This window comes from Zea mays, chromosome 3 (assembly GCF_902167145.1).
Source record: "Zea mays cultivar B73 chromosome 3, Zm-B73-REFERENCE-NAM-5.0, whole genome shotgun sequence".
Taxonomy (NCBI): Eukaryota; Viridiplantae; Streptophyta; class Magnoliopsida; order Poales; family Poaceae; genus Zea; species Zea mays.
The window spans coordinates 17,927,342-17,949,153 of record NC_050098.1 but is presented as its reverse complement, the minus strand read 5'-3'; the positions used below and the strand labels follow the sequence as shown (position 1 = coordinate 17,949,153).

The following is a 21,812-nucleotide window of genomic DNA, read 5'->3' as shown; positions in this document are numbered from 1 at the left end:
CTGTAACGTACGTAAAGGAAAGGCAGTTCACGGAACAAGTCATTAATTGACAGCGACATGGTGGTTTGCCCATCTTTATTTAGTGGTTTCCTATCAGCGAGTACGCAAAAGAAAGCGATGTCGAATTCCGGCTTAATTCAAATGGACTATGTGTGCATCTTTCAATTGAAAATTTAAATTCCAAAGTTTATGTGATACCTTTTCTTTTTCCCCCCTCTAGTCTACGTGTGCACTCGCACAAGAATGGAATAGAACCAGTATAAAATTTGTCTGCTTCAGAACGCCGGCATCTAGTAGTATTCACTTTCGTTAAATCCGTAAGAGTAACGAGTGAAATTCAATTTGTAACATGTCCTCTAAAACACCTCAATTTCAAGTTAGAGAACTCCTAAGAACATGATTAGTGTCCCAGCATTCCCCAAGACCCCAGTATATAGGGAAGCACTAAAATTAGGGGTCATTCTTCTTTCTCCGTCCTTTCCATCCCAGGTCGCCACCGCGTCTCCGCCCTTCCCTCCTCCCCACCATCTTCAGCACGAGGCAGCACGCGCGGACGTCCCTCCCGACACGGAGAACCCCGCTCCGCGCGCTCGCATTCGTCGCGCCGCCACCCAGGTCCCAGCCGGCCGCGCGCCCGCGCCCCCCCGCCGCCGGCCGTGCCATGCCGCGGCGGGGCGAGACGGCGGTGGTCCCCATTGACGTGGCGTCCGCCGGCGGCGGGCGAGGCGATGAGCGGCCCAAGAGAGAGCGCCACCGGAGTCACGGCCCCGGCCGCCACGGTCCGCACCGGAGTCGCCCGCCGCCCCCGCCCCCGCCGGCGTTCCGGCCGTTCCGGCGGTGGTTCCCGTTCCTTGTGCCGCTATTCATCGTCGCCAACATCGTCCTCTTCGTGCTCACCATGTACGTCAACGACTGCCCCGCGCACGCGCGGGCCACCGGCGCCGCGATAGGCGGATCGGTCGGCGAGAGCGCCACCGCGCAGGGCTGCTGGCTCGCGCCCGAGCTCGGGAGGTTCGCGTTCCAGTCGTTCAAGGAGAACCCGCTCATCGGCCCTTCCTCCGCCACGTACGCCACACTATTCAAATCTGTCCAAAATTTGGATCTTTCTGCAGTTTGCTCGGCTTACATTATTGATTTAGATGTATGCATTGTGGAGCATGTTAGAAACTCTGCAGAATTTTGTGAAATGTGCTGTCTTTGAGATCCTCGATTGGTAGTACATCGGTCAGCTATATTATATAATCTTGATAAACCTTATTGTTTGATAATGTATTAAGTACGTATCACTTTTCACCATCGATAATTTTTTGTTGGTAATTATGCCCTCGGGTGGCAGTACTTCAATTTGGGGCTTATTTTGTATAATCTTGATACCTTGAAGGTTCATCTAACATGTTTTGATTCCCAGGCTGTTGGAAATGGGGGCACTGGAAACCAGTAAAGTTACCAAAGATCACGAAGGGTGGCGCCTCATTACATGCATTTGGTTGCATGCTGGAGTCGTCCACATACTCGCCAACATGTTGAGCCTCTTAATGATCGGAATCAGGCTCGAGAAGGAATTTGGTTTCAGTAAGTGACCCTGTCTAGTTCGATTAAAGAAAGTTTCAGTAATTGTCTTCTTTTTTTAGGAAAACAGATTCTCTGTGCACAATGCATCTTTATTATCTAGATTGTAACCTGTTATTTCAAGGCCTGTGATCATATAACTTGACCATTGATTGACGATTGTCTGTTGCAGTAAGGATTGGTACACTGTATGTGATCTCTGGTGTTGGTGGCAGCTTGCTGTCTTCTCTATTTATGGTGTCAAATATATCAGTCGGTGCTTCAGGTGCATTATTTGGACTATTGGGCTCAATGCTGTCAGAGCTCATAACAAATTGGACGATATATGAGAACAAGGTCGATTCTAAAATATATGCAGTATTTTCACAAAACATTCCATATTCCATTTTTCTAATTCTATTCTTGTTTCGAAAAAAACAGTTTGCAGCACTCTTGACTCTAGTTATGATCATTCTCATCAACTTAGCTGTTGGGATCCTTCCACATGTTGACAACTTCGCTCACCTTGGAGGATTTATGTCAGGGTTCTGTCTTGGTTTTGTGCTGCTAATGCGACCACAGTTTGGATATATTAACCAAAAGAACTCTCCTCTTGGATTTCCCATGGGCGTAACTAAACGGAAGTTCAAGACATATCAAGTCATACTTTTGGTTATTTCTACAATGATACTAGTTTCTGGGTAAATATCTTGACAATGAGATGAATGATAATGACCTAATCAACCACTACAGTTCAACTCTTTTAGCTAAGCTTTATTGTTGGCAGGTTCACCATTGGATTGGTGTTGCTATTTCAAGGGTTCAATGCTAGTGAGCACTGTTCTTGGTGCCATTATATGAGCTGTGTGCCTACTTCAAAGTGGAGTTGCAACGCACCAAATAACTACTGTATGGTATGTTTTTCTGTAGTTATGATTCTTACTAAATGTACTTAATGGCTTTGATGGGGTAATCACCAGTTCCTATATTTTTAACCTGTCAAGTCAGGATAAATTGTGTTAAATATGAAATCATAATGTGTATATTAACACAGGGTATGCATGAATGCCAAACTAACTCTTGAGCATTTTTGTGCTTTATAAAATGTCAGAAAAAATCACGAGCATCATTAGAACTTCAACTAATTTGATGTTAGTAGCAGCAATTCTGTGCTTGCTTTCCTATAAGCGTAATGTGAACTTCCGTACGGAGATTGTTTACTTCAATATGCATGTTACCATTGTTGCAGCCATTAGGTCATGTACAACTCTGACACTGCTGCACGGTACTCCAAGTATAAGACTGTCATGGGCATAATAGGGAGTGAGAGGCAACAACCAGGCTAGGATAAGGCTAGAGAATAAGATTGAGGTGAGCTAGGATAAGGCTAGAGAATAAGATTGAGATGAGAGAATTGTGGAGAGTTAGTTAGCAGCAGATAAGTCCAAGAAAGTAGGAGTTAGTTGAGAGTTTGTAGGAGAAGTTGGTTAGTCATAGGGCTATTTATAAGCCGCATAGCACCAAGGAATAAATCAAGCAAGATCATTATCAAACCAATCTCTCTCCCTTGCAATGACCCTCTCAAGCGCCTAGGGCTGCTACCCTAGAACCAAGCCTGCGGCAGAGGGGTATAACCTCGCCGGAGAAGACAGCTATACCCATGGACCGAAGGTCCATGACACCTGGTATCAGCTCCAGGTTATCCTCACCACCACCAGCCGCCCATCCCTCACCACCACCAGCCGCCGAGCCATCTGCCGCCGCAACGCCCTCCCACCCGCCCTCTCCAACTCTAGATGCATTCACTCGGCTCGAAGAGAAGTGGGATCAATTCGTTGTGATGTTTCACCGCTACAAGGAGAAGACAGAGAAGGAACTCCAAGCAGCGGTGCGGCTTCAGGCGGCAGCGCGAGGGTTCCTGGCACGCCGCCAGGTACAGTCCCTTCGTGGGGAGAAGCACCTTGCTGTGGCCTCCAGGGCCACCCCATGGCCGTCATCACATGAGCAGGCCATGGTGCGTCTGCAAGCCGCAGTGCGCGGCTTCCTTGTTAGGCGGGCGGTGCGGAAGCTACACTTGCTGATCAGCTCATCGCTGCACCAACTCGTAGCCTGCGCGTCCAACCACCAGATCTCATCTATACTTTTTAAACCCCCTGCAGAAGTCGAGATCTGGATATGCAGCCCCCTGCACGGCCAAAGAGGGTCGTCTCCCTCATTCGGGCAACTGCCTTGGTGCTGGACAGACCCAAGGGCTGGTTCCTCCTTCACCTTTCATCCAACGTGAAGTCCGCAGTTCAGCTCTTTCCTTGGGATCCAGGAGGACATAGCTGCAGTTCAAATTTATATTTTAATTCCACAATTATTTTGTATTTTCGTCTTAAATAATAAAGGTAAGCTGAGATGTAAAAGGCTTAACCTTAAGTCGTGTCAGGTAAGTCTATGGCAGCTCGAGGACGAGCTGGTCCTCAAGGGAGGGGGAGATGTCATGGGCATAATAGGGAGTGAGAGGCAACAGCCAGGCTAGGATAAGGCTAGAGAATAAGATTGAGGTGAGCTAGGATAAGGCTAGAGAATAAGATTGAGATGAGAGAATTGTGGAGAGTTAGTTAGCAGCAGATAAGTCCAAGAAAGTAGGAGTTAGTTGAGAGTTTGTAGGAGAAGTTGGTTAGTCATAGGGCTATTTATAAGCCGCATAGCAGCAAGGAATAAATCAAGCAAGATCATTACCAAACCAATCTCTCTCCCTTGCAATGACCCTCTCAAGCGCCTAGGGCTGCTACCCTAGAACCAAGCCTGCGGCAGAGGGGTATAACCTCGCCGGAGAAGACAGCTATCCCCATGGACCGAAGGTCCATGACAAAGACACAACTAAAACACAACATAATACAGTGGATATGTCTAAAACATGTGTCTTACCGTATTCATTGCACCAATCAGAGCATTTGATAAATTAAATTGACTAATTAGTTAGTCTCCTGTCTCGAGCATAGAGCTAAGACACCGTGTCTTCGTCAAGATACATGTCTTGAGTTTTTTTACATTCACCCTCTTAGACACACTTAAAGACATAGCTCAAGGCACCCATTGCACATGCCCTTAGGCTGGCTCCAACAAGGTTCCCTAGAGGGTTCTGTACCCTAAATATAGAGGATCAAACGGTACCCTACGTTCTCCAGCAACGCCTTCTAAACGGTTCTCTAAATTTAGAGGACGCTGCTAGATTCTCTATATATAGAGTTTGTCTAAATGGTCCTCTATCCATTTGAATAATTTAAATTACTGGTTTAACAAAACTAAAATATGTACAATACATTTGAGAGTACGACAAATACATATGTACAAAAAAATAAAATTAAAAATGTCTCTAATATGGGTATTTGAGTATAGAGGACGTGATTTAGAGGACCTTGTTGGAGAGAAATGAGATATAGATGATGAAATCTTTTAGAGAAGACTGTAAAGGACATATATAAAGGATGAATATAGAGAACGTTGCTGGAGACAGCCTTAGTGCTTAACTGTTGTTTCATTTTTTTTATTTGTATCCTTGTTGTAAGTTTACTAATATAAGCTTCTTCTGCAGTCTTCACAGCTCGGAAACCAACTAAATCTGACATGTGAAAGCACTGGAAAGACCGCATCATATGTTCTCAGCGATCCAAACAACTCGGAGGCGATTAAAAATCTTTGTGTCGGTCTTTGCAGTTAATAGTAATGTCTGCATTTTCTAACAGGAAATTAATGCTAGCATATCTATGGATTATATGACTAGAAGCCTATGCTTACATTATGATTCTCTGGTAATGCTATTGCGGCTTCTATGGTATTTTCTTCTTGTGCATGCTATGTACTATGAATGTGAGTTGGTGGTTTAAAAGATGGACAATTTGAGGCACTAGTTACTGCAAACTGAGCATTTGCCTTTTACTGTCAAGAAAGATAAAAAAAATGCGTGAAGCATAAAATAGAGAGAAGATAGGCATGATGAATCTCCTCGTTTGTCAAAATTGTTGCTCCAGATAGCTAGAGAGAGGAAGATGGGGCAAACATTGCAAGTACACTAGGAATCATGACTTGATTAAGTAAAATTATTACATCAAGTATACTGAAGATGGCTCCCAAGCTAAGCATTAAGACATGCATGCTAACTCCTGTGATTCTATTTTTTCCTAGGTTAGCATTCCTCTTAATTCTTTCCTTCCACTTTTGGCCTTGTTAACAGAATGTTTATGTTTTTTTCCCCTGCAACTTTGGGTAGTCAAGGGATGTAAATGCTACAGGAGCTGACGGAATGATGCAAGTAAATCAAAAACAAAGAAATACAGAAGTGATTTCGAATGCTAACTCCGAATCCATTTTACATCCCTGGTTTCCGGGGGTGTAATTCTTGCATTTGGATTTTATTCTCCTGATCACGGCATGAAATTTGTCAGCACTTGATATCGACAGCTAAATTCTATCCATTTGTGTCTATGGTTTTGCTCCCTTCATATTTATAGTATAGCTGATGCTTAATGAGTACTCTTGTCACTGTATGCTACTATGCTTAAGGAGCTAAGGGATTTGATTAACTACTAAGCACGGTATAGCTTCTCGAGCTGAGCTGCTTTTGCGTTTATCGCTGCCATTTCTTCCTGAACAGCGTGCATGTAAGTGCATTTGTATATGAGTTGGGTGTTTGTCGTGTGTGAAAACAGATGGTGCGAGTGATCTTGCTGACTGTTCTGTGTCCAAATAGGCAAGGACAAACCTTGTGTTCTTCATGAAGCGTCTGGACATGGTCCCTTGCCTTGGCCTCCGCCTCTCTTTCTTCCGTCTCCAACGAATTGATCTTGACAACAAGCTAATTGAATCATCATATTCAGAACTCTGAAATCTAGATAAAAGTAAAACCACGGGTATACGAGTGTATTCGAGTTCGGTTCTGCATCCCTTCAACTCCTGGATTCGGTCCACACTCAACTGGATCTCTGCCCTGATCTCACCCAGCTCTGCCCTGAGCTTCTCGTTCTCAGCACCGACGCCACGGTTCAGCTCCGGCAGTTCATTGCCGGCTATGGCTTTCACCTCTGTCCATTGACAAACACAGTGAGCGTATGTTGCGTCATCGGTTCTGGAAAAGAGAGAAAAACCTAACATAATTTCCTTGCAGCTAGCCCTAGACGAGCCAGCGGATTGTTTTTTACATCATTGATGCATGCCGTTGAGCACCAAATTCACCGTAGGCCGGACGGTCCGCAGTTGTGGCACGGACCGTCCACGCGCGCGGAGCCAGTTAGGGTTCCGAGTTTCTGGTGGGATTTGTCAGCTAAATTCATGGAATTAGCTCGGGAGACGGCTTGTAACGGGTCCAGACGGCTTGCAACGAGACCCAAGCTATATATATGGAGGACGGCCGATTGGAACACCAACAATCGATCAAATAATAAATATACATCCAGTTCTTTACCTTTTGTCTTAGGAGTAGATAGTAACTTAGTTTCCTCTCTCTAAATATTCACCTCTCCGGCTCTACGTCGATTAGAGGTATCTTGGGTGACCTGCTGATCCTAAGACAAAGTCTAACATCTCTCCTCCCCGACGGGGTCCCTCCAGGGAGAGACATCCAGGCACTGCCGACGAACTCCGCCACCCCTGCGCAAGCGCGGACCGTCCGACCACCAGGCGCGGACCATTCGGCTCGTCAGGTAGTAACCCTAGCCCCTGCGCCAGGTCACGGACCGTCCAACCCCTTGCCGCGGACCGTCCACGCCTCCGCAGAGAGCACTGTCGCCGATTCTCATCGCAGTGATTGGTGTCCGGATCGACGTCAACACATGCCTCAAGGGCTAATTTTACTTGCTTTACTTCAGGATTCAGGTTCTAAGTTTTGTTGGAAAACTACTACAATATCTAGGATTGTGACGGTATATCAATCATATTTAATGGTATATTGCAACAATTGTACGACTTCAGTGCCATGATAGACCCTCTCCATAAAAAAATAAAATTAAAGTGGACTCTCTCCACAAAAAAGGTGGACATATGGCCCACATGTCAGATATTAAATTGTAGATACTACACTTATCTTAATCAAACGACAGAGAAAGATATAAGTAAAAAGGAGACATGTTCTTTTTTATAGCTCGCTCGATCGCTCGTCACCTTCACCTAGCGAGGCGGTACTCCGGGAGCACTCGTGTAGCTTCATATTTGTTGGGCTTGAGCGTTTCCTCATGGTCCATATGGAAGGCAACAGACTGATTGTTAGGCGAAACGGGGAGAAAAACGAACTTACTCTAATGTTTCACGTGTGGTTGCGTGTCGCTTTGTGTCATGTTATGCTTGATCGTTTTCTCGCGGCCTATTTGGAAGATGTTTGGTGAGATGTGGGAGAGAAAAATAGATCTAATTTACATGTTTCATGTGTGACACGCCACGTGACGGACTTTAAAGGAGTAAAGATAAGTGGCCACAGTTCTTTCATCATGAAAGCACGACTTGCTAGCCAATTAGAGAACTGCAAGTGCGATCACATGATTCACATGCAAGTATTTCTGACACATCATGCAGAAGAATATGACTTTATGTTAACTTAAACTACAGTTCTCTGACGACTGAACTCGTAAAACCAGGAAGTTCAGGGCGTAAGGATGCCTCCAGCAATACACGGTAAAGCGTCCTGTACTCTAAATGTAGGGTTCAGACGCGTCCTCTAGGCGCCCAGCAAGGTACTCTATATGGCACTCTAAATTTTAGAGGACGCCGCACGCACCCTAGATGTGGAGAATTGCAGACGTCCGGTATCCGGGCGAGGGGTCTGGCTCGCGCGGGGGTGAAAAATCCGGAGGCGCTGTTGTGCCGTCGCTGGCGACTTCGATCCATCTTGGCGAGGGGGCATCGCGGCGCTGCTCCTCGGCGGCACCGGCCAAGCTGGGCTCCAAGAGGCCGTGCTCGAGCGGGTCCGGAGGCGGACCGCTCTCGGTGGCTGGAGGCAAGGAGGTGGCCGCCGACGAGTCAAAGATCCAAGGAGCGGGTGCGACCGTCGGTGTTCGTCGCCGTCGAACCGCCATCGCCAAGAAGCTGAGAAGATCCACGACACCGACGAAGGAAGGTGGGGAGAAACGCAAGCGCATCTCGACGCCGCCATCGTCATCGTCTTCCATTCGGTCGGGTGGTCCAGATCCGAAGACAAAAAGGTAAACATTGAAGATCCATTTTGCTTTCTATGATTCTAGTACTTGAAATGCTACAACTCGTCCAGATCTAGGGTTAGGTTCACCGAACATACATTGGATGGATGTAGGATTCCTTGAGCACTAGGTTTTCTGTTCATAATTTTTGTTGCCATTAAGAAAATTTGATTGTGGTACAAGCTTCGATGTTCTAGTAATCGATGTGTATTTACAAATACATGGCGACTGCTTTAGACAGACTGAATCATGACCACTATGCTATCTCTTGATAATTGATGTTCACATTAAGGAAATTTCTTTGTGCTAGAAGCTTTGTTCATATAGGAATCGAGGTGTATTCACAATTACTTGGCCAATGTTTTGACACACTGAATCATGACCACTAGGTTTTATCTTGATAATTGATGTTCATAATTCATGTGATGATTTGAACTGCCTATTGGCAATACTAGCTGCTCCGGAGTATATTTACCATCAATGTAGCAACTAGGCCACAGTATACATAAAATTTTCACGTACATATATTAACACAACCATATGTTTTATGTAGACCATGGATTCGGAGAACGCAAAGCTCCGAAGAGCACTCGCTCATTTAATCAGAGTAGTGGAGCGGCGTTGTGCCGACATCGTCGATGTCGTCCACGGTGCCTTCCAACCAGTTAGCGGACCAGTCCTCAATGAAATGAATCGTGCTTTAGTTCAGATCGAGGACCTCACCAAGGACCTTGATCACCTTGCACTGGAAAAAGACTGGGAGATGGAGCACATGGCCCCTTCTCCAATTGCTGAATCATCAGAAACAGAGGATGAGCTTCTACTTGATTATGATTCAGAGTTGAATCCTGACGATATCGTCGGCTACGACGACGGACGCGACTACTCCACCGACGACACCTATCCCTACTAGATTAGCATGCACCTAAGGAATATGTGTATGTGTTAGGTTTATGTTAGTGGAACTAGTCTTTTGTATGTGAACACAACAGATGTGTGGCACAAGTTAGTGGTTTAGTTGATGTCATGTTTATGTTGTCGACACCTATCCGGACGCGATGTTGATGACATGTTTATGTTGACGTGCTCTGTTAAATGTTATCAACTTTCGAATATATCTAGTCTCCATCACTTCTGAGTTTCTTCTGCCTGTCCTGTTTACTTTCTAATGGTTGTGCTTTCATTTCAAATGCTTGTCTCAAATGTAGTACACTTATTCATTTTAATCTCATGTATTTTTTATGTGAGTACCTTCAATGTACATCATGGGTATGGATTGGAACCAAGTTATGGCACAGTATGGCAGTTTTCTATCCGAGGATGATGGCACTCAGTTTGACAACACTGCATTTCCTCCTCCACCTGATATACCAGCCCGGGCCTCACCAGCAGCACCTCTAGTGAAGAAGCCTCCTCAATGCACAAAGCTAGCCAATTTCACGTCTGAAGAGGATATGAGGGTTTGTCAAGCATGGTTGGCTGTGAGTTGTGATCCCATTGTCAACACTGGTCAGAAGCGTCAAGGATTTTGGAATCGAATTACAGAGGCATACAACTCTCGTAGAGGATCAATGCTAGAGAGGTCTACGAAATCTCTCATGAGCAGGTGGGACAGTATCAAAACTCAATGTTCTACCTTTGCTGGATACATGATGGCTGTGCTTCGACAAAACCCAAGTGGCATGACTGATGCAGATAAGGTACGTAAATGTTCGTAAATGTAATTAACCACATACCAGTGTTTCATGAAATGCTTTTTTTGTTTTGCAGACTTCGCTTGCGGCTACTCGGTTTGCTGCTGTTGAAAAGAAGCCCTTCCATTTCTTACATTGTTGGTCCATATTGAAGGATCAACCAAAATGGATGGACCAGCACATGGGCAACCAAAATCCTCCACCCAACCCAATTGGTACCCAATCAAATACTATTGACTTAGATGCTGCTGAAGACTCAGGTCCATCAAGCTTTACTTCGAAGAGACCGCTTGGTCGTGATTCAGCCAAGGAAAAGGCAAAGAAGCAAAGATCAGAGAACACATCATCCACTGATTCCGAGTACCTAACACGGATGGGTGAGCTATCTTTGGAACGGTTATCTGTCTACAAATCAGTAGCTTCAACTAAGGAGAAGAAGTTGGAGTTCATGAAAAAAACAGGAGAGGCAGAAACTGATATTGGAGAGGAAGAAGCTAAATTTAGAGAAGATGAAGATGGAACAACAAAAGGTGAAGGAGGACACGGAACAGGAGGTTCTCATATTGAGCATGGATTTGACAAAATGTAACCCCCTACTTCGACAGTACTACGAGGCAAAACAACAGGAGATTCTGGCAAGGGTTACTGGAAGCTCGTCGTCAAGCAAGTGAAAGTTCATTCTAGTGGTTGAGGAAGTACTGTAATTTGTTTTCGAGAACAATTTTATGTTTCTGCACTTGACAATTTTCTGTTGTGTGATGTTTGAACTCAGTCATGTTGCTTAATAATAGTAGACTTGTTATATCATTCGTAAATTACAGCATGACACATTGGACAACCACAAATGTGAAGAACTTCATCTGTTTGCAGTACACATAGTAGTAACATAAACTTCATCATACTTAACACATAGTACAAACATAAACTTCATACTTAACACATAGTAGCTTGGGAATAACAGAACCGACGACATGACACATTAGACATGACAATAAGACAAACATACTTAACACATCACAGACATAAACTTCATAATTAAGCAGCTTCGGATCCATGCTGCGCCCAGTGGTGGTGGATTAGATCAACCTGCAACTGATTATATTTCACTGGATCATGTAGTTGGTCGTACCTGTTGTTGATGTACTCATTCCGCTCCAAAATGGAACCATGACTAGTGTCCGCCAAAACTCCGATGTTGTCGAAGCTTGTGTTCAAAGACGAAGGACCTTCATCTTCTACGATCATGTTGTGCAATATGATGCATGTTTTCATTATATCTCCAATGTATTGTGGAGACCAACCATATGCAGGACCACGAACTATGGCCCATCGCTTCTGTAGTACTCCAAATGTTCGTTCAATGTCTTTTCTAGCAGACTCTTGAATAGTGGCGAAATGTTGGGTCCTCACATCATACGGATGACGGATTGTCTTGACAAACGCTGGCCAGTCCGGATAAATACCATCTGCTAGGTAATATCCCATGTTGTACGTGTGTCCATTGACGGAGAAACTCACTGGTGGACTATCACCATTAAGATGCGAATCAAACAGGTTTGAACGCTGAAGAACATTGATGTCGTTACAGCTACCAGGCATGCCGAAGTATGCATGCCAAATCCATAGGTCATATGAGGCAACAGCTTCGAGGATTATTGTAGGGTGTTACGCCACTCCCAATGCAGTTGGGCAGTTACGCCACTCCCAATGCATGCAATCCACACTACCAAGCATACCAGGGAAGCCGCGTGATTCTCCAACTTGGAGAAGCCTAGCGATATCAGCAGTAGTAGGTTTCCTGAGATAGTACCCCCAAAAGCAGTTTGGATGGCGGTGCAAAAGTGTTTCAAAGCCTCATGTGCCGTAGATTCACCAATGCGTACGTATTCGTCAACGGCATCCGCAGGAACACCATATGCAAGGATACGTACGGCAGCAACAACTTTCTGAAGGGCAGATAGACCTAGCTCACCGGCACAGTTTGGACGTTGAACGAAGTAGGGATCCACTTGTTGCACAGCAAGAACGAGGCGCTCGAACACATGGCGACGCATGTGAAACCTATATTGCAAACTTTTTTCAATACAATTGTCAACTACGTACCATGGACGTGAATAGATGTGCGTATGAATAAACATACCTCCTCCGAAATTGTGCATCCGTGTACATCGGTTGCGCGCAAAAGTAGTCGGCTCGGATTCTTGCATCACCACTGATATGGTCACGATGGATTCGAACACGACCGGGAATGGAATCAGCATACCGACGCTCGTTAAGTGCACGACGCCTACGATGTTGGTACATCGCAACCTCGAGCTCATGGTCTTCATCTTCCATGTCTTGCGCCATCCTAAGAAAAATATTGGAATCTACGAACCGGTTCATTGTTGTGGAGGAGTGTATGCGAAGTGTGAGTGAAGTGTTGAAGTAGTGATTATTTATAGAAGGGATAGGCTTCGGAGAGAAGCCATGCTCTTGTCGTACAACCGAAGCTAGACATGGCTTGTTGAAGAAGTGTCGTGGCTTACGGTGGAAGCATGTCATTTTCTTAACATTTTTTTCATACGATGCAAATACCGTGACACGTTTTTTCGACAACAATTACAGACAACATAAAATGGAATGTTATTTATTTTTTACAATTCGAAATTAATAATCAACCATTGTTTTTACATTATTATTTCTAAAATTATTGAATACAATATTTGTAGCATCCTTTGAATACCATGAAATGAGTACAAAACAAAGAAAACAGAAAAAGAAATGGAAAAAGGAATTCTGTTAACACTGTAGCTTTAGGGGATCGAATTTAGGGGACCTTGCTGGAGACACAGAAGATATAGAGGACAAAATCTTTTAGAGTATGCTGTAAAGTACAGGAAATATTCCTTTAGGGGACGAAATTTAGGGTACGCTGCTGGAGACAGCCTAACTGTTGCAGGAAGCTCCTCAACCAGATAATCCTAACCGTGAGGACGACTGCTGATCACATTTGGCTTGAGCACAACTCTGAACGAGTCATGAAATTTAAATGCTTCAGAAAGCATATAATACAGTACTCTCTCAATCCTTAAATAAACCAATTTTTAGAGTTAAGTCAAATATTTAAATTTTGATCAAATCAACCAGACATGTGAAATCAAACTAGTATTAAATTCACCATACTTTAATAATATACTCATTTGGTAGCATAAATATTTATATTTTTAATATACAAATTTGCTACATAAAAAACAAGACACCTCTAAAAATTGTATTATTTAGAGACAGAAGGAATAAAGTTTCGACACTAAGGATGGTTATCTCGATGCGCTTGATTATAAGGCAGCATTCACTGATTCTATATAAGGCCGCATGATTGACTGATTACACATGAACAAACAGATGATTAAATACAAGAAAGCCAAGCATGCCAGCGTCCTGAATAAATCAATTTCTAAAGCAATCTTTTAAGTGAAAGCTTTAAATATTTGACTAAATTCGTAGAAAAATTATAAGTATTTTTAACAAATAAGCATATTGTAGGCATGTAGTTTATGATAATATCTAATGGTACCAATTCAGTATCATAAATTCTAACTCTTTTTTGTAAGTTTAGTTAAAGTTGAAAAGGTTTGACTTAAGATAGCTTCAGAAATCGATTTATTCTAGGAATTGATCTGTTCAGTGACAGCGGGAGTAATAGCAGCAAGAAAGATTACTCAGCTCAACGATCCAGGACTGCTGCGCTGGACGAAATAGTCTGCTCACTCGATTTGTGGTCAGCTCGATTCGATTTAGGTCATCTAGTTTAAATCATTTCATGAGCTGAGTTGACATCTTAGCTTATTTATTAATAAGTCAGCTTGGTTTGTTAACCAGCCAGCTCGCGAGCTATTACATTTCAATAAAATCAAACTATATACATATCATTTACGTAATAATTGATGAACATGTTATATCAAACTATATACATATTATTTACGTAATAATTGATGAACATGTTACATGTAATATTTATAGCCTACAAGTTAAACTAATGATTGATAAACAATGTCTATATATTAAATTAATTTATACAAATATAGTTCTGGACTAATAAACATATGTGTGAATTAATGAGTTATATTAATTTGGTGTTATATTGATGTGGTCTGTGAAATTACTATTATAATTATTATTCTCTATTGTTAAATTAGTTTAAAATTAACTAGAAATTAATTATTATATACATATTGTTTTTTCTGTTCTCACCTGACTCGCGAGCTAAAGAGCTCGTAAACGAGCCTAGCCAAGCACACTATATGGCTCGTTAGCTCAAACCATACCCAAGCCTGAACATTATTACGTCAGATGTCACTACACAGTACAAGACAGACTGCCACTACGGGATCGAGCAGCACACGACTGGGCTTCACGGCATGGCCAAGGGCACCTACTCAGCCCCTCCTGCGCTTGGTCGTCGTGTCCATCTGACTGAACAGGTACTTGAGCACCTCCTTCATCGTCGCCTTCCTGCCTTTCCTGAAGTTCCACAGCTCGGGCACAACATACCTCCCACTTGGGTTATACTCGTTTATCTCCATCAATGCCGTCTTCACCGCATTACACACGTCATCGCCAAACTCAATCCACAGAAACTTCAGTTTCGTATCATCGTCAACCAGAATTTCCTGCGACGAATGAGGATGAATGTGATTTCCGAGCAAATACAAGTAGGTTCTATAAACACTAAAGATAATAACACATAGCTGAACAGTACTAAGCAAGTACCTTGTCCTCTCCGTCAACATGAATCATCTTAAAAGGATACCAGGATGGATTCTTTAGTTCCTCCTGCCAATTTGTGACCAGCTCTGCTGCTTTGACCTGGTATTCATTGTTCCCATATTTTCTCTTACATGCATTTAGGAAAGGCTTTTCATCGAGTTCCCCCATTCTTTTGATCCCAACAGCTGTCCGTCCATTTAGCTCTTCCTCCAAACCCTGATCATTGTGCAAATCATTACACCATTTTAAATCATACTATGAACATCAATTGGTTGAGAGATTGTTGGACGCATGGTAATTACTAAAAAATAAACTATAACAGAGAAAATGGGCCGTACCTTTATCAATTCTTTTCGGGCTTGTTGTAGCTCATCATTACTTTCACGCTCTTTTGTCACCAGATCACCACTCAAATCCTCCAGGCGCTTCTTTTCCCGCTCAAATCTTTCACTCAGCTTCTCCATCTTTTCATGGATATCTCCCCCGTCATCGTCTCCCTCTAGATGTTTCATCACTTGGAGTGTACCATTCAACCGTTCTACTTCGAGCTCAAGCTGTTGCTTCTCATGCAGCTCTTTTTCCAGCTGAAGCATTCTAGCAAGTACATCTTCCTTTTCCCTCTGATGTTATTAAGGTGTATCAATTCTCATCTCCACAATATAGATAAAGATTAAAAAAACAACATTAAGGAAAGTGCAAACCTCTTGGTCAGCCAATAGCTTCAGAACATCTGCATCAGCCCTCTGTTGCTCTATGCTAGCTAGCTCAAGTTCACTATTATCATACTTTGTCTGTATGTTTCAGAAGAGAAACACAAAAAATTGTATAAGATACTGCAGCATGAACTTATGCTGTTATATTGATATGCTCAGGCTGTTAATTTTAGTTTTATATGCACACAATTAGGTTGTAGAAAGAAAACTGGTGTCCATAGGAAAAGTGCATAAAATTAAGACGATAAAGTACTTAATAGCAATATGTCCCTTGTCAAAGTGAAAGTAATGATGAAAAATCAGTTTAAACTAACTTTGCAATAGCAAATGAAGTCCTTGTTTTGGAATAGAAAAGGATTTTCTTTTTTCTTTTTGTTTTGAAAGCGCTCTTAGTTCAGTTTGGTAGAACGCGGGTCTCCAAAACCCGATGTCGTAGGTTCAAATCCTACAGAGCGTGATTCCATATATCTTATGTCGAAACTAAAATAACTTAAAAAAAACAAAGTAGAATTGCAACTCCAATTTGACCTCCTCCAGACCAGAGAGGAGGTCAATCAAAAAAGAAATATTACTCAATCAAAGATCCAACTGATCCCCACGCCTGTATTGCAAATACGCAGTCACGAATAATCCCGCTAAAGTAATAGGAATTAGGCCTAAGACGATTCCAAATAGAAAAACTTCAATCATTTCGATTTGTTCGAGGGGATAAAAAAAGAGGTACGATCTATCTCTAAATAATAGTCTAAACTACCCACGAATCTCAATGACCAAGAAAAGAATTGGTAATTAGTGTGGAAAAGAGTCTAGAATACCAAGAATCCAAAAGAAAGATTCTTCTATTCAATTCATTTCAAATAAGACGTATCTTGTTCAAGCTAATAAATAGAGCTGGGGTTATAGTTAAAGCAGCCAGTAGAAAACCGAAATAACTAGTTATAGTAAGCATGAAGGGGTTCAATTCCATTTTTTTTACTACACTACATATGTTGGTAAAGCACTTACCTAAGTTTAAGTTATGGAAAATTCATAATTCATAAGAACTAGATCATCTAACCCCATTGAAAAATGAAATTGGATTTTCGGGAGAATTTTGGAATAAAAGATAAATAAAGAATTGAATTTGAAAAAAAAAATCTTTCTATTTCGGATTCGGATTATTTCTTTTTTAATAGGATGGATTTCATCCTCTTTTTGGAGCAAATTTTAACTCATTGTATTCCATATGGAATAAGAGAAGAAGAAAAGCATTCTACGACCCCCGAGGGGCCCCCTCAAAAAGGGAACTATTCCTAAAATTTACTTTTTTTTATTTATTTTTATTCGTTTTTTGAACCCCAACAAAAGTGGATTCAAAGTTACTTCAATTATCCTTTTCTTTTAAGTTCTTCTTGTAAAGTTCCATGCTTGCTGTTTGGTCAAGAAAATTAGACCTAATCCAACAAACAAGACAAGGATTGATTACGAATCTTGATTCTTCAAAGAATGTATTCCGTTTCTTTCATAACGGATTATCCACTATTCGATTTTCTATTTATTAGATATTATTTTATGCTAACCAATTAAATTCCTTTAACTAAAAAGGGATCGATTTTGCATATACTTATCTTTGTATTGCGTCAATATGAGAATATTCTTCCTAAATTCTTTATCTTATTAATCATTCAGACACTCAAATAAAAGAATGTTTTTTACACCCCCCATAAATCCATATCAGAGCATCATATACATAATACCTCAGAAGCAGTTATATATGCATAGCTTAGTCCTTCACTTGTATAGTTGTTTAGCTTACCTTCTGCTTCTGATCATCGAGTGTCTTCCTGTCGTTAGCATTCTCAGCTGACATTTTTTCAAGCTCCTTAGCTCGTAAGTTCAGTTCTCTCCTCTTATTTTCTAAGTCAATCCTCAAGTTTTCATTCTCTTGGAAAATCCGTAGCGCATTTTCACGAGCCCTGCGATGAAGATTGCGCATTTCTGAAGAGAGAATATAAAACTTATAAGATAAATGAAGAGGATATAAAACTTACATGATAAATGACTTCCAACCGAAATAATTTGCTTTGTCGATTTTGTAAAGCCAAGAAATTCAAGCACTCAAAAACTCTGTTTTCAAGTCGTCCAACTAATCTCAGTTATTCGGTCTGGTCGCCAGACGCCAGCAGGTCCTCGACTAGGAGGAGGCCTCGATCAGGTCCTCTCGTCGTCCAACTAGAGCGATTAAATCGTCCGATTAGGGAGCAATTCGACCAGACCAAATTAGGTGCAAGTCCGGGGCAGAAATTTTTCTAGGGCTACTGCTGTAGGTGCTGGTTCATCTTCTCAGCCTTAAAGAACGTATGTTAGGAAAAGGAAACTTTCCAGAAACACAGCAACTCAAGGTCTTGGTGAAGATGACAGTAATCAATATGAAGATGCTACTGAACCAGCTGAACCACCACCACCAGAAACAACAACAAATATGGACCAAGATGAATGTGAATTAGTTGGAGGGGGAGCTGCTGCTGTCCCTGCTGATGTCTTTCAGCTGGACAATGATCTTCTGCTCTAGGTCTCTACTCTCTAGTAACTGTGAGTTTGCTTGTTTAAATGTTTAGAACTTTAGATGAGGTCACTAGGTCATAAGGGATTTATTTACTTTCAGTTTCAGTAGGAACTTCACATCAATATGAAGTTTCAGAGTTGGTCTATTACCTATTTTCCTTCATTGCAGCGTCTAGTATCTATCTATCATCAGGTAAGTCTTTTGTTTTGTCTTACTGATAAATATAATGCTAAAGCATATAAGACAAGGAATAACTTCATGCATCATAATGTTATCTCAATAAGTCCTGCATTCATCTAACCAATTCATAATTTCTTTTTCTCCAAATAATCCATGTACAATATAAAAAGAGGGAACAAAAACCAAACAAATAGTTTCAGGACTTCCATGAAAAATATAAAAATGTAAAGTACAAGACAGAGAACATATGTGAATATGCTCTAGACATACATGTCAAGCATGCAGGAAAACTCTATACCATAAGTAGAACCAAAGGAAAAGGGAGGCAATTTGCACAGATTACCTTCATTGTATGCCTCATGAAGTTTCCTGTTGTCCTCCTCAAGCCTTGAGATGGAGAGTTCTGTCGCATTCTTCTTTGTCTCCAAATCCTGCAAGTATCGGTTCTTTTCCTCGATCTGGGATGCCAGTATCGCCACCATCTCCCCTGATTTCTCTAATTCAGTCTTGGAAACCTCGTCTATTGTTTGCAGGACAGTGTGCTTTCTCAAGAATCTTCCTACCACAGTCGTTGCATCGTAGTCCTCAGCTCGGGCAACCCACCCATAAACCTTGACATCGCCTTCGCCATCTCCCTCCACGGAACCAAGACCACTATCTCTCATCTGAAATTCCTTCTTACCAAGCTTATTGACGCTGAAATAGTTCTCTATCGTAAGTGCATCATTGAATCCACTCCAATCATTGGTAAACCTCACAATTGCGAAGGTTTCTGTGACTTCCATCTCATCGACAAACAAAGGCACAACCTCAACCGAACTGAACAATGCTACTCTACCAACAAAGTCCTCAGCATTAAAGCCTGCCCCAGCTGCAAGAACACAAGCCCACGGCCAAGCAAACCTCTCAACCTCCTGTGGCGGACCCACTTTTGCCGCCACAGAACTGGAACCAGCAGTATCTACATTAGCCTTGGCCTTCCCGTTGCCATTGGCGCTGTAGTTCTCATTAGCAGGGGTAGTTGTAATGGCACCTTGAATGCCAGTTATACCGACGAGGTCTTCCGCAAAGGACGGATCGGTGCGGACAAAGCGTGCAAAGGCGCGGTGGTTCGCGCGTTCGCGGCCGTGACGTCGGTGCTTGCTGGAGACGCCGATGCCGTCGGCATGCTGGAGGAGGTCCTTGATCTTGTAACCCTGCTTCTTCTTGCCGAGGCAGAAGGGGCAGCGGAAGGTGCCGTCCGGGTTGCGCACCCGGTGCTTGCCGGACTTGAGGAGGCCGAACGACTTCTCCTCGTAGTCGCTCTCCGCATCCGAGTCGTCCTCGTCAGGGTCGTCGGAGTCGCCCTCGGCCGCGGCCTCCTCGTAGGGGTCTACGTAGCCGTCCATGTCAAGATCCATCCCCGGAGCCCGGGGATTCAGCAGATACGATTCCTGCTCAGAAGAACAGCCGTTCTTTGTCGAATCTTTCGGATTAAAGAGGGGATGTTTCTCCCAAATGTTCGTCAACTCATGCATCTAAAAAAGAGGAAATGGGAGGACTCGCCTTTTCCCCCGAAAGGCCGAACTGGAGCACGGTCCCTGCAAATGGCAGCGAAACCTCAGTTGGGCGGAGAAACCCCTGGTCAATATCAATCCGGCGGCGATTTCGCGTACTCTCGCACAGGATTGAACGCCCTAGCTGGATCTATGGTGGCATGGCAGAGTCGGAAGCGGCGAGAAAGGCAAGAACTCCACCCGGAAAGGATTTAAGCGCAGAGTACGGACACCTGCATTGCCACAGGCCACATCAGTACAGCACGGGGGAGAGTGGTCTGGGGGAGCGCAGCCGCGCGGGAGAGAAGAAAGGGAAAAGACGTTCCCACCGCTTTGGGAGCCCGTCCCCGTCCCGGACCGGGATTCCAGGAGCTCTTTTCCGCGTCTGCAAGATTTTTTTCCCCTTATTTTCCTCTCGTTTTATGCAGCATATATCATTCGTTGTAAAATGTTTCTTACAGTAAGATTTCGAGAAAATGAAGGTACGCCAAAAGATTTCATGTGATTTTCTAATCAAAGCTATGGTTAAAAGCTTAAAATGGAACATGAGTATTTTTGAGAAGCAAATGGAACATATGTATGCCTCTCTTTCTCGAATATGGATTTAATTTTTAGGCTATGTTTAGAACTGCTTGAGCTTCATAGAATTCAGTAAAGTTGATAAAGCAGATCATTAGAAGCTTTAGGAAATTGTAATGTTAAAATTACAAACTTTTATCAAATGCTGAATGTTGACACCTTTTTAGGGCGTCAATCACTTAACACGAATCAGCGGCGGTGCTCTCTGCACAGGGGCGGAACACTGAATCACTTGCCTGAAGCTGGAGTTTGTTGCTTGCCCTAAATGTTGCTTCGAGCGGGTGTGTTTGGGATCCTCTTCGGACAAACATTGGCGTAGTGCCCAACCTCACCACACTTGAAGCAAGTGGTGACTGTACCCTGTCCAGCAGGTCTCACCGGGGTGCCAGTGGGGGCAGCCTACCGAGTATGTGGATTCTGTGGAGTCGCATGTGGTGTATACTGAGCAGGACGTTGCCCTCCTCCAGGACGAGTGGGTGTACCCTAGGGTCAAACATAGCGAGGACGGGTGTTACTGCTCCCCTGCCCCTGGGTGATAGCCTTCCTCTTCATCTCGCTGATCTAAACACGTTTGTGTATAGCCTTGTCCAAAAGCCTGTGGAAAGATGGGAAGGTGTGACATACCAGCTGATACTAAAGTGGCCCAACAAGTCCCTCCATGAAATGCTCCTGCTTCCTTTCATCATCAGCAACCTTGTATGGAGCGTACCTTGACAGTTGAATAAATTTATCACGATATTCACTGACTGACATGTTGCCCTGCTTAAGTGACAAGAATTCCTTCTTAATTTTCATCAAGCCTGCATGAATATGATAGTTCCAGAATTGTGTAGAAAATTCTGCCAACGTAATAGTGTTGGCAGCGGCATGGGAAGCACTGTAGGAGTCCCACCAATCAGCAACGGGGCCAGTGAGACGACCCAAAGCATAGAGCACCTTCTATCGATCGGTGCATTGAGCAATATTAAGCATCTTATCCACTGATTTCAGCCAATCATCAGCATGTAAAGGATCTAGAGAGCTGGAGAATATAGGTGGCTTGTGACTAGGGGTGGTAACGGGCCATTTAATTTAGCCTAGCAAATTTAAGGATCGAG

The 21,812-nt window shown here is 43.1% G+C and overlaps 2 protein-coding genes and 1 non-coding gene across 3 annotated transcripts; 2 read left to right on the top strand and 1 right to left on the bottom strand.

The window, feature by feature from the left end:
- Window positions 1–486: 486 nt before the first annotated feature.
- On the top strand, window positions 487–5,551 carry LOC100284897 (membrane protein). The gene is made up of 6 exons (NM_001157792.2): window positions 487–1,065; window positions 1,409–1,572; window positions 1,742–1,905; window positions 1,990–2,249; window positions 2,336–2,462; window positions 5,132–5,551. The coding sequence occupies exons 1-6, from the start codon at window positions 662–664 to the stop codon at window positions 5,255–5,257; spliced, it is 1,245 nt and encodes a 414-aa protein (NP_001151264.2). The 5' UTR covers window positions 487–661; the 3' UTR covers window positions 5,258–5,551.
- A 9,027-nt stretch (window positions 5,552–14,578) lies between these two features.
- LOC103649779 (factor of DNA methylation 1) lies at window positions 14,579–20,516 on the bottom strand. Its single transcript, XM_008675493.3, has 7 exons — window positions 20,147–20,516; window positions 18,945–20,034; window positions 17,672–17,853; window positions 15,865–15,954; window positions 15,502–15,783; window positions 15,167–15,379; window positions 14,579–15,066 (listed from the first exon to the last, which is right to left on the bottom strand). The coding sequence occupies exons 2-7, from the start codon at window positions 19,999–20,001 to the stop codon at window positions 14,833–14,835; spliced, it is 2,058 nt and encodes a 685-aa protein (XP_008673715.1). The 5' UTR covers window positions 20,002–20,034; window positions 20,147–20,516; the 3' UTR covers window positions 14,579–14,832.
- Window positions 16,260–16,333, top strand: TRNAW-CCA (transfer RNA tryptophan (anticodon CCA)). The gene has a single exon. It is a non-coding gene; the product is annotated as a tRNA-Trp (tRNA).
- Window positions 20,517–21,812: the final 1,296 nt, after the last annotated feature.